The sequence below is a fragment of the Trichomonascus vanleenenianus genome (assembly GCF_965637985.1).
Source record: "Trichomonascus vanleenenianus strain CLIB 3782 genome assembly, contig: TRVA0_009S, whole genome shotgun sequence".
NCBI classification, from domain to species: Eukaryota; Fungi; Ascomycota; class Dipodascomycetes; order Dipodascales; family Trichomonascaceae; genus Blastobotrys; species Blastobotrys vanleenenianus.
The window spans coordinates 196373-208590 of NW_027481878.1; the positions used below are offsets into that span (position 1 = coordinate 196373).

The window sequence follows — 12218 nt, forward strand, 5'->3', positions numbered from 1 at the left end:
TTTAGTTATTTGGTTAAAATAAACAAACTTTCTGCTGAAGTATGAGTTGAGGTTATCATCCGATTTACGTGCGGCTCATGCGGCCCCGGATTTAATCAAAACCCCATCGCACATTTGAGATTCAGCTATCTGAATTGCGTTCAATTAGTATTTTTGTACGCAGTTCTAAGTATAGCACTATAATAGATGGCCACGGATAGTGAGTGCTCTAGAAGGTGGAGGTGAGCATAAAGATATGACGCCCGTGGAGAACAAGACCGTAGCCCATATCTACAGAATCACCGATTTCTGTCCAGGGCGTGTCAATATACCAGTAGCGCTTGGGATCTTCTAGTTGCACCTTGTCCCCGGCAATTACAGTAGTCCGAGCGGGCGATATACGCTGGGTTATCATCTCAGTGACTCTGGCAACGTCAACAATAGGGGACATTTCAAGGTAGACAAGTTCGAGACTTGCATGAAGGGATCCAAGGGAACGGGTAATTTCGTCGTAAAACTCGTAGGTGCTCCGGCGTCTGTCTTCGCTCGAGAGTTTTGGATCGTCCTCTACCGGACAGCGCTCGATTACTACCGATTTCAAACGGAAATGACGAGCCATGGTGCCCACATAGCGGGCTGGCATATTTTCGCAATGTAGTTGCTTAATGTCTGGGCATTCATTGTACAATCCATCGTGGTAGTACTCGAGGTCGGTGGGGCCGATTACGTGGAGTTTAGTTAGATTCGGCAGATGTTTGTAGTAGAGCGCAAGTGTCCGAGCTCCAGAGCGAAAATGCACATGAAGATAGCTCATATTAGGATGGCGCATCGGATACAGAGCAGAATCCTCGGCGTCGGGGTAGTTTCTGCCAAATTCAACGACGCTTGCGGGAAGCCATTCGGACTTTGTGTTTGTAATGTTACCATTAAATTCAATATTAATGACCTGGAGACGCCTGCAAGGCGACATGATACGCTCTAGAGTGCCTGACCACACGTCAATCTTTTTGCGGTAGATCAAATCAAATCTGCGCAGTGTATGGGGCAGTTTCAAAGACTCCAACAGTCTCAATTCATGGTTCTCGCCTAGTTGGAGCGCCAGGGTCTGGACATTAGTAAGATTAAGCTGGGGATTTTTGAAGGAAATCCAGACATCCCTGAAATGAAGCGACTTGTGAGCCGAAGGAAAATATCGACACAGTTTGATGATTGCTCGTTCCCAAGGCGTAGCCGCCGACCGCGACGGGTACTTGGGCATGCGGTCTGCCCAGAACCCCGATATTACTGTTATCCTGCGGAGGTTCTTAAAGTACCTCGGGATTTCTTTTGTCATGAGCTGAGCCATAAAGTTATCAATGTCTTCTCCGGAAAGCTTTCCTGACTGGTTTGGCTTGGTCATGGTGAGGCCGGGAGACTTGAATGCGATGCATATTTTTACACAGTGGACCCATCCGTGGATGGTGGTAGACGGATGATCAAGGAAGCGGATGAATTTGCCCAACTTGGACCAATTGACTACAATGCGCTCGGAATCTGAAATGTTGTGGTCCGGATAGTGCCTATCGTAGCCGAACTCAACGCCCTTTCTGGGCCTGCGATACACGCTCTGGCAGGCCATGAGCACAATACGCTTCCAGAGTTTGCGACCCACTATGTTGCGAAATGCCTTTGAGCACAATTGCAGATTTAACAATGATTGTCGGTCGCAATATTCCAGCACAATTTGGAACTCTTTGGAGCTGTAGAACCGGATATGTTTAGAACTTGGCAACGCCTCAGCAATGGACGACAATTCAGACATTGAATCCTGCTCACTCAATGGTGTAGTCGTTTTCTTTCGCTTCCACTCTCCATTCTCTATATCGGAAACAGGTGAGAGAGGGGGAAAAAGAGAGTCCAAGGTTTCCGAAGGTTAAATTACTCTCCACGCCCACTTTCTCACACATGCACCAACCCAACTATTACTTACTACAGTCGGAGTGGCTGTACTACTGCGACAAGCTGAGCATATCAGAGTATCGCAATAAAGAATTCTTGGTGATCATGATAAATAAGTTTAGATTACTATGTACATAATGCGTACATGAAATCTCTGTCACTCGCAAATATCATGCGAGATGCAATACCACTTCCAATGCTGAAGAAAAAACGTAGAAAGGTAGGCAGGGTGGCACACATAGATATGCTTTTCGTTCTTCGATAACGGGGGAGGTAATGTGTTCTATTGTCAATCGCTGTGCAGCTCCTCATCCTCATCATCGTCGAAATCACCTTCGCTCTCCTCTGACTCCATCCAGAAATCATCGTCAACCACGTCCGCTGCTTCAACAGCCTTCGGAGCAACGTATGCAGACGCTTCGCTGGGCATGACGAAGCCCTCCGGGATACTCTTTTTAGACTCCTCCACCTGCTCGCGCACAATGCGGTCGTACCGCTCTCGGTCTTTGCGCCAGTCCACCGCTGCGTCTACGTTGGCTGGAGAATTAATGTTTGGACTCGACAGCAGGGAAACAATTGAAATCAACACGGACTCGACCGACTGCACAGGGGACCACGTCTCCTCGTCAGCTTCGCCGGAAGACTCATCTCCGCTGCGATGCAAAATGGAAATGCACAGAAGCCCGTCCTGGTATACGTTTGGGTGGTAGATCGCTGGGGTAAATCTAAACTTGGGTGGGGAGTACGGATAGTCTTTTGGAAACGTCATCTTGGCCTTGAAGTAGCCTCCGTGGTACGGCGAATCGTCGCTCAGCACCATGACTCCGATGTTCCTATCAAGTTAGTCCTTCTTCTTCGTCTTCTTGCAGTGATTCAGTGATTTTCCACTTACCACTGGTATATGTCATCGTTATCGAGCTGTGATTTCCGTTAGTACAATAAAAAAAAAAAAAAACTTGTGGGGAATTACATACTGTAATATGAAAGGATGGGATCGCTTTCTTTGGATCTGTCAGTTCCTTGAACTGCTTGAATAGAAGCGTAGCACTGGGCGCCTTGGACATCTTCTACTCCCGAATCTCGTTGATTTCAAGCCTTTTTTTAAACGCAACAAAGGGGAGTTTCTAAGCAGGGCCTTTAGAAATCTAGGCTATTATTATACAGTATTTTATGGAGCTCGAAAGCGCTTACAAAGTCGTCGTTTTTTTCCTCCGCCCTTTTGTTACAAAAATCCCTTCACCTTCGATCACCAAGGCCCTCCCATACACCCGGTGCCCGTTACCGTACGTTTTGGGAGTTTAAGCCGCACGAGCCCCACGAGCCGCATATCTTCATAATATCGATAATACGTAGCAGCACTGACTATATTGAATTCAATGTTTCTTCAGATTGAGCCGATTGAATGCAGGTTAATTGTTATGAGCACTTACAAACCTGCGTTTTCGTTGGAGCCAAAACTTGATCCTGGTCAGGGGATATGTCAATTTAGTGGAACCTTCGTCTGTAGATAACTAGTCGTCTAAAGCTTTAGGATGGTGCATTTGCCAATATCTATTGTATGGGCAGTTACGCAGAGTTACTCTCGGCCGTTTTGGGCTCTCGAGGTACGTTGGGGATTGAAGGTTTAATCTGGAACTGTCTCTTATAGTTTACATGCTTTCGATAGGTCCACGGATAGTACGGTAAGACGATACCTGATTTACCGTATGTGAGATAAGCATCGACTATTTACGCTATAGCCATACGGATGTTATACCCATCAATCACTGTGACGGTCATGGGAATTGGACCGGCATTTCTAGCCAATACAAACAATTCATCATGTAGACTTTTAATCTTGTGGCTCTTATGCTTTAAGATGGATGTAAATCTTAACAAGTATGAGCATGATGTAATCCGATCCATCGGGTTTCGAGATCCGATATTACAATTAACTTAAGTCTGGGCCCTCTATAAGTACTAACCAGCCGTAGATAAACAACAGAATTGCGGGGAGAAGTACCCGAATAAGATCGCCTGATCAAATCTCCTCGAAGAGGAGTCAAGGAAATCCGAGGACTGGCCCTCGGATACCCTAATCACTCAAGCAGCCGTCTGGGTAGGAGGTACCACCATAGACGGATGATACGGTACAATCCCGTAGTAGAACTCCGTACTGCTACAAACTTCATTTGTACCATTATTGATTCATTAACAATTTAGCCACACTAGACAACCAGTAAACTAGTTTTAGTTATAACAAAATTCAATCTACCTTTATCATGCCGCGTGATGCAAAGTCGCTATGATGTATGTTTAGTCTCCGTTGCAGCTGAACCCTCAATACCCCACCGCTGGCCAACATCAGGCAACTTACCCGGGAATGCTACGGCCTACATAGCCTACATGTGACTCCAATACATGTACTCCTTTTGGCCAATTCCGTCGGAGCTATTCATTGAGCATATCGCAGGGTCATTGCGGCTTAATAGTCGGTCATAATATAACTAAGCGTTTTGATAGATATATTCCAATCCAAAGAATACAATATATATCCACCAGATAAATGTCTTTATCCCGTAAATGCCACTAAATATGTTCTATTTGGCCAGAGCGTGGGGCCTGGGAGCCTAAGGGTCTCGCAACTATCGGCCGAATCCGGGCAGAGAGTTGCAGTTCTGGGAAGTTTTAGCTGCTGCGGAGGTGCCGCGTGGGCGCAAAAAACTCTGCAGGTAACCTCTAGGGTAACTTTGTGCGAAAGGGCAAAAAAAATGGATTCCAGTGGACAAGTACAACTGGCGAAGTTCGCTAGTGAAGCCAGCAACGATGGAATTAACGCATGTCGGTCTGATTGATTAGATTAGATTAGGCGACAGGGCACCTCATCGCGCCATGTACTAGCTGTGGCTGGTGTGGCTAGTGAAGCAAGATGCGGCGCACCGTAGTGCGTGCGCACGCACAGTGGGGAGTTTGGTTATAAATATTGGGCAATCTCCCACCGTGGACTCAAATTCGCAAAAAAACGTGACTTTGCGCCATCGCACTAGCCACAGCTATTTCCTCATTGAAAGTTTTTTTGGACTATCGCCGAGGTATCCAACCATTGTGTGTCTAGCTATCAAGATTTACCTACCCCTGATTAGCATTTAGTCGCGCGCGGGTAGCATCTATATTGGTGTATATATTATATCATATCGCTTGCGAACATGTTGACCGATCAGCGCCTGATTGACTTCGAGGCGTTCAAGAATGGCCCCGGCCACCGGTCTGCACCGGTTAAGCTCCCCACGCCGCCCTATGAGTCAATTGAAGACGGTCCTACTGCTATTATGACCAGCTTTGATCGGCTTGTTGACGATATTAAGGCTATTCTGGGACCGTCAAGCGGCATTGACTCGGCTGACGTCGATGTCGACGATCTCATGGACACTATGAGACAGTACCAGAGCAGCGAGGCCGATTGGGCCAAGTATGCCCTCCAAGATCTTTCGAGAAACTACACGCGGAATGGTGTCGACGATATTAACAAGAAGGCCAATTTGCTCATTCTCGTGTGGAATCCTTGTAAAGGTTCCATGATTCATGACCACGCCAACGCCCACTGCATTGTCAAGCTTCTCAAGGGACGGCTGACCGAGACTCTTTACGAGTGGCCGGAGGATGCCGATAAGAGTAGCACGTTTGAGCCCCACACGATGAAAGTCAAACGGGAAATGACCTATCATGAGAACGAAGTGTCCTACATGTCTGATCAGATTGGGTTGCATCGAATGTACAACCCGGACCCGCACGAGCCGGCCATTTCATTGCATCTTTATACTCCTCCATATGCGTCCAAGTTTGGGTGCCATGTGTTTGACGAAACGACCGGCAAGAGCCATAAGGTGGATCTTTCGACCCTCTACAGTGATAAAGGGGTCAAGATTACCCATACTTATTCCTATTCTGCTTAATTACGTACTGTTTATGATTAATGATTTATGATTTATTACAACTTATTGTTTCGCCAATAACCGTAGACCAGCCAATAGCTATTGTGACTTCTTGTCCTCTTCTCGTATGATATCCAATTGGAGGATTGGTTAAAGCAAAATACTGAAACAAATACTATACATTGAATAATTCAGACATTATATTAGATAAATAGATTCATAACGCATTAAATAAAAAAAATTGGAGAAGCTTAAGCTCCCGGACCGTGAGCCCAGAACTCGGTTCCACCACCATTGCACTCTCTATAGCGCTTCCACGCTCTAGTAAGCTTGATACCAGTCTCATACTTCTGCTTCTCAATAATCTCCAGCTCGTGGTTGAGTTCGTCGTACTTTTTCTTGCTCTCCTGTCGCTGCTCACGCGGATATTTATACGGATTGCCATTGGCGATCGGAGCTAGCAAAGAGAGATCCTTCTTAATCTGTCGCGACTTGTCCTGCAATTCGTTAACCTCTCGTTGAAGCTTCTCGAGCTTGTGAGTTGGAGCAAACGAAGGTAGGCTCAGTAAACGCCCTGGCTTCTTGTGGAGCTCAAATGTACACGGCGAAGACGAAAGCGCCGGCGAAGTGTGGTTAGAAGAGGTGGGGGTTAGAATCGAAGAAGCTGTAGTCGTCATACTTTCTGTATCAGAGTGCAGCTTTGTCGGAGGATAAAGAATTGACGAAGACACTGACATTCCGGACAGAGTAGAAGACTGAGAGATTGATGGCCGATGAAGGCTGTTCCTGAAAGTAATGATGCTAGTGTCGTCCGCCGAAGTAGTAACAGCAGCAGTAGCGGCGGTAGTCGACGAAATTCGAAGCACTGGAACACTTGAAGAGCTTCGAAGAATGCTAGTAATGGATGCAGAAGCCTCACTCGGGGTTGGAGGAGGTGGAGAGCTTGGAGGGAGTGTTGGAGTATTAATACTAGAGCCCGGTGCTGCAGCAACACCAGCAAGGGGCAATGGCGCCGGCTTCCTCTTGACGAGGCGACTGGCACTGCCAGATAATGTTTCACAGCTCTCCTGAGAGTCTGAGACGAGTGGGTTAGTAGTAGATTTTGAGTAGATTGGTTCCTGGTCGAGCCTCAACCGCAGCTCGTCAAACTCCCTGAGCTGACGGAGATACTTTTCTTCCTCATCGTCCAGCGACGAGTCCGACTCTCCAAAGTTGATGCTTAGGTAGCTCCCTTTGCGCGCCTTGATGGCGTCCAGGTCAATTTCATCTCCACTTTCCTGGATGCGCTCCAGGCCAGGGGACTCCCGTATTTTCCGACTGAACGAGCCGGTCCATGGCGACTCTGGGTCAATAAACGCGTCGCGATCGTCCGAACTAATACAAAAGAAGGCAAATGTTAGCTCTGACACGATACTCTCCGCCTAGTCTTGGGGGAGGGCTCAATTTTTCCTCATCCGGTTTTGAACTTTAATGATCATCCATGGGTACCTGGGGGACCTTTTAACAGGGTTACCATGCCAACTACCCCCCCTTTTTTTTATGACATGTGTGCTGTCGGGTTGTGCGTTCTGCAGGCCAACCGTGCGTACAGCAGAGTGACAGCAAAGGAGGGGGGGTGAATAGGGCAAGGAAATCATATGAAGCCGGAAGAAGACACACTACGAGTTCTCGAAGAGTGTGTCGCGATGGACTGTAAAACCGGAGAGAGGGGGCGTGTGATACTTACTATTTGCTCATGAAACTGTCTCCAGAGTGTCGCTTACTGCTGCGCCGTCGGAAAAAGCTAGTGCCTCCTCGCTCGTCGTCAGAGTCGTGGGAAACCAGCCGGATCGCTGCTCCGACTGCTTCTAGCTTTAGCTTTGGAGTGGACTTTGACTTCTTGCGAAGCTCGGGTATCATTTTTGACGAAAAATAACAGGCAGGCAAGGAGTGAAGGGAAAGTTGACAAAGATGGGCTACGCGATTGGATATATATGGCAAAATTCCAAGGGCCGATCCTGGAGGGGGGAATATTTAATCAAGATACCGTGTGTACCTTTGCCAATGCACGTCAAACCTTTCAAAAGCGGCAAATAAAACGTACGTAAGGGGTCCTGTCAGCATGAAAAAAATGCGATACTGGTGTAGGTTGGACAACTCGGATAGGCAAATGTGCTGTATGTTCGAGGAGGGTACATGCACTTCTGCGCAGTACGCTCTGTCTGCCAGTCGGTTTCAAGTTGTTTGACCGTCGCTCAGAGATGGAAACACGCTACGTAACACCCCCTAATGGTACTTACCCGTACCTTTGAAGGAAGAAAAAAACTGCCCAGTTCAGAGGTGGGAGGTGTGTTCTACCGCCTCTCTTTCTCTTTTTATGAGACCGTTGTCTCTCCATCAGAGATCATCTAAGACCCGTTTTTTATTCACGGTCAAGATCGGTTACGTTACATCGATCGATCTCAACGTTCGGGAGTCGGGGTTTGCGTACCCTCCCTCCGCAGAACGGTGCCTGATTAACCAAATGTATGCTCGAGCTTTGCAGGAGGTCTAAAAAAAGGTTCTTGTCCAGGGGACACTGTTTGGCACTGTGCTGGGTGTGCATTGCATTACGTTTACAATGTCAATTTTGTCCAGATACGGCAGCGCACAGAGCTGGAAAGGCAAATTAAATGCATACGCCTTTAAGCAGTGTGCAATGATCAAACGCCGAAAGTAGGGAGGAGACCCCCTAGATTGCGTTGGGGATATGCCGTGACAGATATCTACAGGCAATTTTACTTTTTGGCTACAGCATCGAAACGTATCTATGGGGTGATGATGCTACACTGTATCCCCAGGACATCCAATTCCAAGAGTAAGGGGGGAAGGGGGGGGACAGATGCTGTATGTACCAATTTTCAACAGTATGACCGTAAATCGGCAGGATCTAAGCTTGGATCCACCACTAAAAAGAGGAACATCTAGTAATGTTATGTTTCTCATTAACAGTAATGCACAGATTGTGTCGGTTGAGCGATCTCCTGATGATGTCAATGGACATCACCAGTTGATTTACGGAGAACCTTGATGATCAAAATACGGTGATGCGTGGCGTCTCTAAACGACATGACATGGGCGTGAAGATTTGGTCGAACACCGATACGTGTAGCTACTCCGCCTTTGATATGTATAGTTTACTAAAGCTATTGTGCGGAAGAGCCAATGCCGCTCGACTTTCGACTCATGCACGGCGTGTGATCGGCCCCAGTTTAGCCTTTCAAATGTCACTCATTGAAGAACCGTTCGCAGTATGTCTCAATTTGCCAATGCCTCGATTTTCTGTAAGGGCGAAACCAGAAGCTCATTGCGTTAGTCAAAAATTATTTACAGTGCCCACAGCAGCACAATATCAAGCCTTTTAACGAGCATACAGGGAATAGCTGAACATTACCCTCTCATCGAAATTGTCACGGTATGTCATGTTATATGCCGCATAGTTCGAAACTGATTGACGAGTGAGTTTCTAACCCACGTTGAGCAAATGCCACTCAAAAAGCCTTATGTGGGTCGTGCAGGTACCCCATGCATGGTTTTTATGCCCTCCGACTTGTCCATCCGTTTGACATAATGCAACGACGGGGTGGTGCTATCATTCAACTTTGTGGATCTTTGTGAAAATGGGCCAGCGATCCGCCATCTGCTACCGTGATCCGCTACATCGCTGGACGAGGTTTTCGGTCCATTGAACGATTTTATACCAGTGTTTAGCAATGTAACGGTTCTGCGACATTTTTTGACAAAATCATTGGAAAACTAAACGAGAGTAATGTAAATACTAAGTAGAAGATAGAGCACGAGCAAAGAAGTGAACTGATTGGAAGCGGAATCTTTTTTATCGTGCAGCCATATAGACGCGAAGTACTTATCGAGGACTTTGCTCGCTGATTTCTGTCATTGTGTAGGATAAAGTAAGTTCATAGTGAGCATTATTTGGTGATCCAAGCCGGCTTGATAATGTGAAGGCACAGAAAATTAGCGGAATTGGGATTCAGGTTTCCAGCCTCAGTGTAAGATGACACGGGTAGGCGATTAGCTCACTGCGAGCTCAATTTATTATGACTTCTGATGCATACAACTGTGGCCCATATCATTTCTAATTAAGGTATCGACACATAAAAAGCATATTAGAAAAGCATACTACCGGTAGTTATACCAGTAGGTACCCCCACAATATACGAATCTCCAATTCTTTTGTTTCCATGCTTTTAACTGTATTAAACTGTTGATAAAACAAGGACTTCTTGAATATTTGCCTTCTTATCTATATCCATTAACTTATTTCAAATATCAAGAATTGTCCTTACCATGTTGCGATGTTATAATAGCCGAGGACGACAATAGCATGAAAACTCGATTTGAAAGCTACACTTGCTATTGATCTCCGCTTTCTTGAATAGGATATAAAACAATCTCTACTCCCTTGAATAGCATAAAGACAAGTGCAGTGCAATTACAGTTGTATAAAGGACAAGCGGAGATAATGGCGATAGCGCACACCTTGGTAGTTCTTGCGTGATACAACCACTCACAACAACCCATATGTAATACGCAACAATGCTGATCCTGTGGAACATATAAAATATGCCCCTTCTCCTTTCTATGTCTCTCTAGAACATTTTTCTCCTTCCCCCAGTTGGCCCCTGCCTTATAATTGCATGCTACATATGAATTGTGCCTGGTCAATGTGGTAGTGTGGTTGCCTGTGGCTACCCGCATATACTATTCAGCCGTGCAACTGCCGTCGGTTGCCCGAGACCTTCTCATGCAAGATTGAAATTTTAACGGTTTTGATGCCTTAAATAACTTGACATCTCTCCCCCTGAATATCACCAAGATTATCCTAAGAGATGCTTCTGAAACGATTTACTGCCCAACACAGACGAGAGCCCATAGCTCGTGGTGAAAGTAGCTCCCAGGCCGCTGCTACTGCCGAAAGTAGCTTGCAACAGCCGTTCGACACGGCCTCGGTCATGACATACGAGACGCTCATCAACAGCGAAGAAAGCGACAACGGGTCTGACCAGCTGAGTGTATACACCTATTCATCTGATGCAGCTACCTATGTGTCGAGACGCTACAATGTCTGGGCTAAGCGGTACACACTGCCTGTCTATGCTACGCGGTTCAAGGCCGGTATTACCGTGTACGATTCCGAAGACGTTGCGAAGCAGGCCCGATCAGGGTCTCCTGTGTCGTGTATGCATTGCGTAGTGCCCAAGCATGTGCCTTTCTCGAGGACTAAGACGCCGTATATGTCGATATTCCGCCAGAAGACGCGGGGCGCAAGGTGCCTCCTGGCAGATTCACTGGACGATTCGACCGAGATCAGCGAGAGCGATGAATTGTACTGTCACGTGTGGCAGAAGATTCTCTCCAACGATCAGGTCGTGTACACCATGGATCTGCCTGATGGGCCCATAATCATGCTGAATACGGGTTCCAAGTCTCTGACAGAGGTTGCGCTAGAGGGCGGACGGCGAGTCCTTGCGTGGCACGGCACGCCTGGGCTGGCGTCTACGTTTGGGTCTGGCTTCTTTGAGCTCAAGGATGGCGATGCGCCGGTAGCGCTGTACTATTCTACGGTGAGCAAGGCGCTGGCCAAGACGCGGAAGGTCGGCGAGTTTATTATCTGGGAGCCTGAATTGGCCGATTTGATTGTGGCCATGGGGCTGATTCTACGGGAACAGGAACAGCGCAAGAACTTTGAGAGAAATCATGTGGTTGTTAAGGGATAACTATCCAAAAAACTACATACTTTTTCAAGCTTTGAGGAGGTTTTTTAAGCCGTGATCTGCTTGCCGAGGAACTCGGATAGCTTCTTGGTGTAGGCGGTCTTGGAATCGTCCATGAATCCGCCCTGGGGGAAGAGCTTGAGCTGGTCCTCGGTGCTGAAGAGACCAAGTTTGACAGTTACGATATCTGGCTGGCCCTCAGCGTTGCCCATGATACCAGTGAAGCAATGAGAGCAGACGTAGAACGTCTTTGGCTTGCCGGAAACGACTTTAGTCGTGACGTAAGTGGACATTTTGCCCTTAGTTTCGATGTCCTCTTCCTTGACGACAATACATGCGCCGCCGGGGCCAGAGCTCAACTTAGCACAATCCTTGCAGAAGCAGACGCAGCTGCCCTGTGGTTCGTTCTTGATGGTAATCTTGACATCACCGCAGAGGCATTCACCGTGATATGGAGCCATTGTTGATTTATTCACTAGTTATTTTGGAGCTGGTGTGATGAGAGGATGATCCTCAGTCCTTGTGGAGGCGTATTTATAGTCCTTTGCCTGGTCCGTGTCTTCGCTGATCACCTTGTTCCTCGACACAATTGCTCTCTAATATGGTCCGATGCGTTGGGGGGTTTTGTCCCCGACCG

At 47.1% G+C, this 12218-nt stretch overlaps 6 protein-coding genes across 6 annotated transcripts; 2 read left to right on the forward strand and 4 right to left on the reverse strand.

The window, feature by feature from the left end:
- Positions 1 to 208: 208 nt before the first annotated feature.
- TRVA0_009S01926 (uncharacterized protein) lies at positions 209 to 1780 on the reverse strand (the record flags this gene model as incomplete). The annotated part of the gene is made up of 1 exon (XM_076683581.1): positions 209 to 1780. One exon carries the CDS (start codon positions 1778 to 1780, stop codon positions 209 to 211), a length of 1572 nt encoding a protein of 523 aa, XP_076542208.1.
- A 426-nt stretch (positions 1781 to 2206) lies between these two features.
- On the reverse strand, positions 2207 to 2981 carry CDC34 (SCF E2 ubiquitin-protein ligase catalytic subunit CDC34; the record flags this gene model as incomplete). The annotated part of the gene is made up of 3 exons (XM_076683582.1): positions 2207 to 2750; positions 2810 to 2835; positions 2892 to 2981. 3 exons carry the CDS (start codon positions 2979 to 2981, stop codon positions 2207 to 2209), a joined length of 660 nt encoding a protein of 219 aa, XP_076542209.1.
- Positions 2982 to 5102: 2121 nt separating this feature from the next.
- Positions 5103 to 5849, forward strand: TRVA0_009S01970 (uncharacterized protein; the record flags this gene model as incomplete). The annotated part of the gene is made up of 1 exon (XM_076683583.1): positions 5103 to 5849. One exon carries the CDS (start codon positions 5103 to 5105, stop codon positions 5847 to 5849), a length of 747 nt encoding a protein of 248 aa, XP_076542210.1.
- A 230-nt stretch (positions 5850 to 6079) lies between these two features.
- On the reverse strand, positions 6080 to 7727 carry TRVA0_009S01992 (uncharacterized protein; the record flags this gene model as incomplete). The annotated part of the gene is made up of 2 exons (XM_076683584.1): positions 6080 to 7202; positions 7555 to 7727. 2 exons carry the CDS (start codon positions 7725 to 7727, stop codon positions 6080 to 6082), a joined length of 1296 nt encoding a protein of 431 aa, XP_076542211.1.
- Positions 7728 to 10696: 2969 nt separating this feature from the next.
- On the forward strand, positions 10697 to 11584 carry TRVA0_009S02014 (uncharacterized protein; the record flags this gene model as incomplete). Its single annotated transcript, XM_076683585.1, has 1 exon — positions 10697 to 11584. The coding sequence occupies one exon, from the start codon at positions 10697 to 10699 to the stop codon at positions 11582 to 11584; it is 888 nt and encodes a 295-aa protein (XP_076542212.1).
- Positions 11585 to 11628: 44 nt separating this feature from the next.
- Positions 11629 to 12042, reverse strand: TRVA0_009S02036 (GFA family protein; the record flags this gene model as incomplete). The annotated part of the gene is made up of 1 exon (XM_076683586.1): positions 11629 to 12042. One exon carries the CDS (start codon positions 12040 to 12042, stop codon positions 11629 to 11631), a length of 414 nt encoding a protein of 137 aa, XP_076542213.1.
- Between the last annotated feature and the right edge of the window lie 176 nt (positions 12043 to 12218).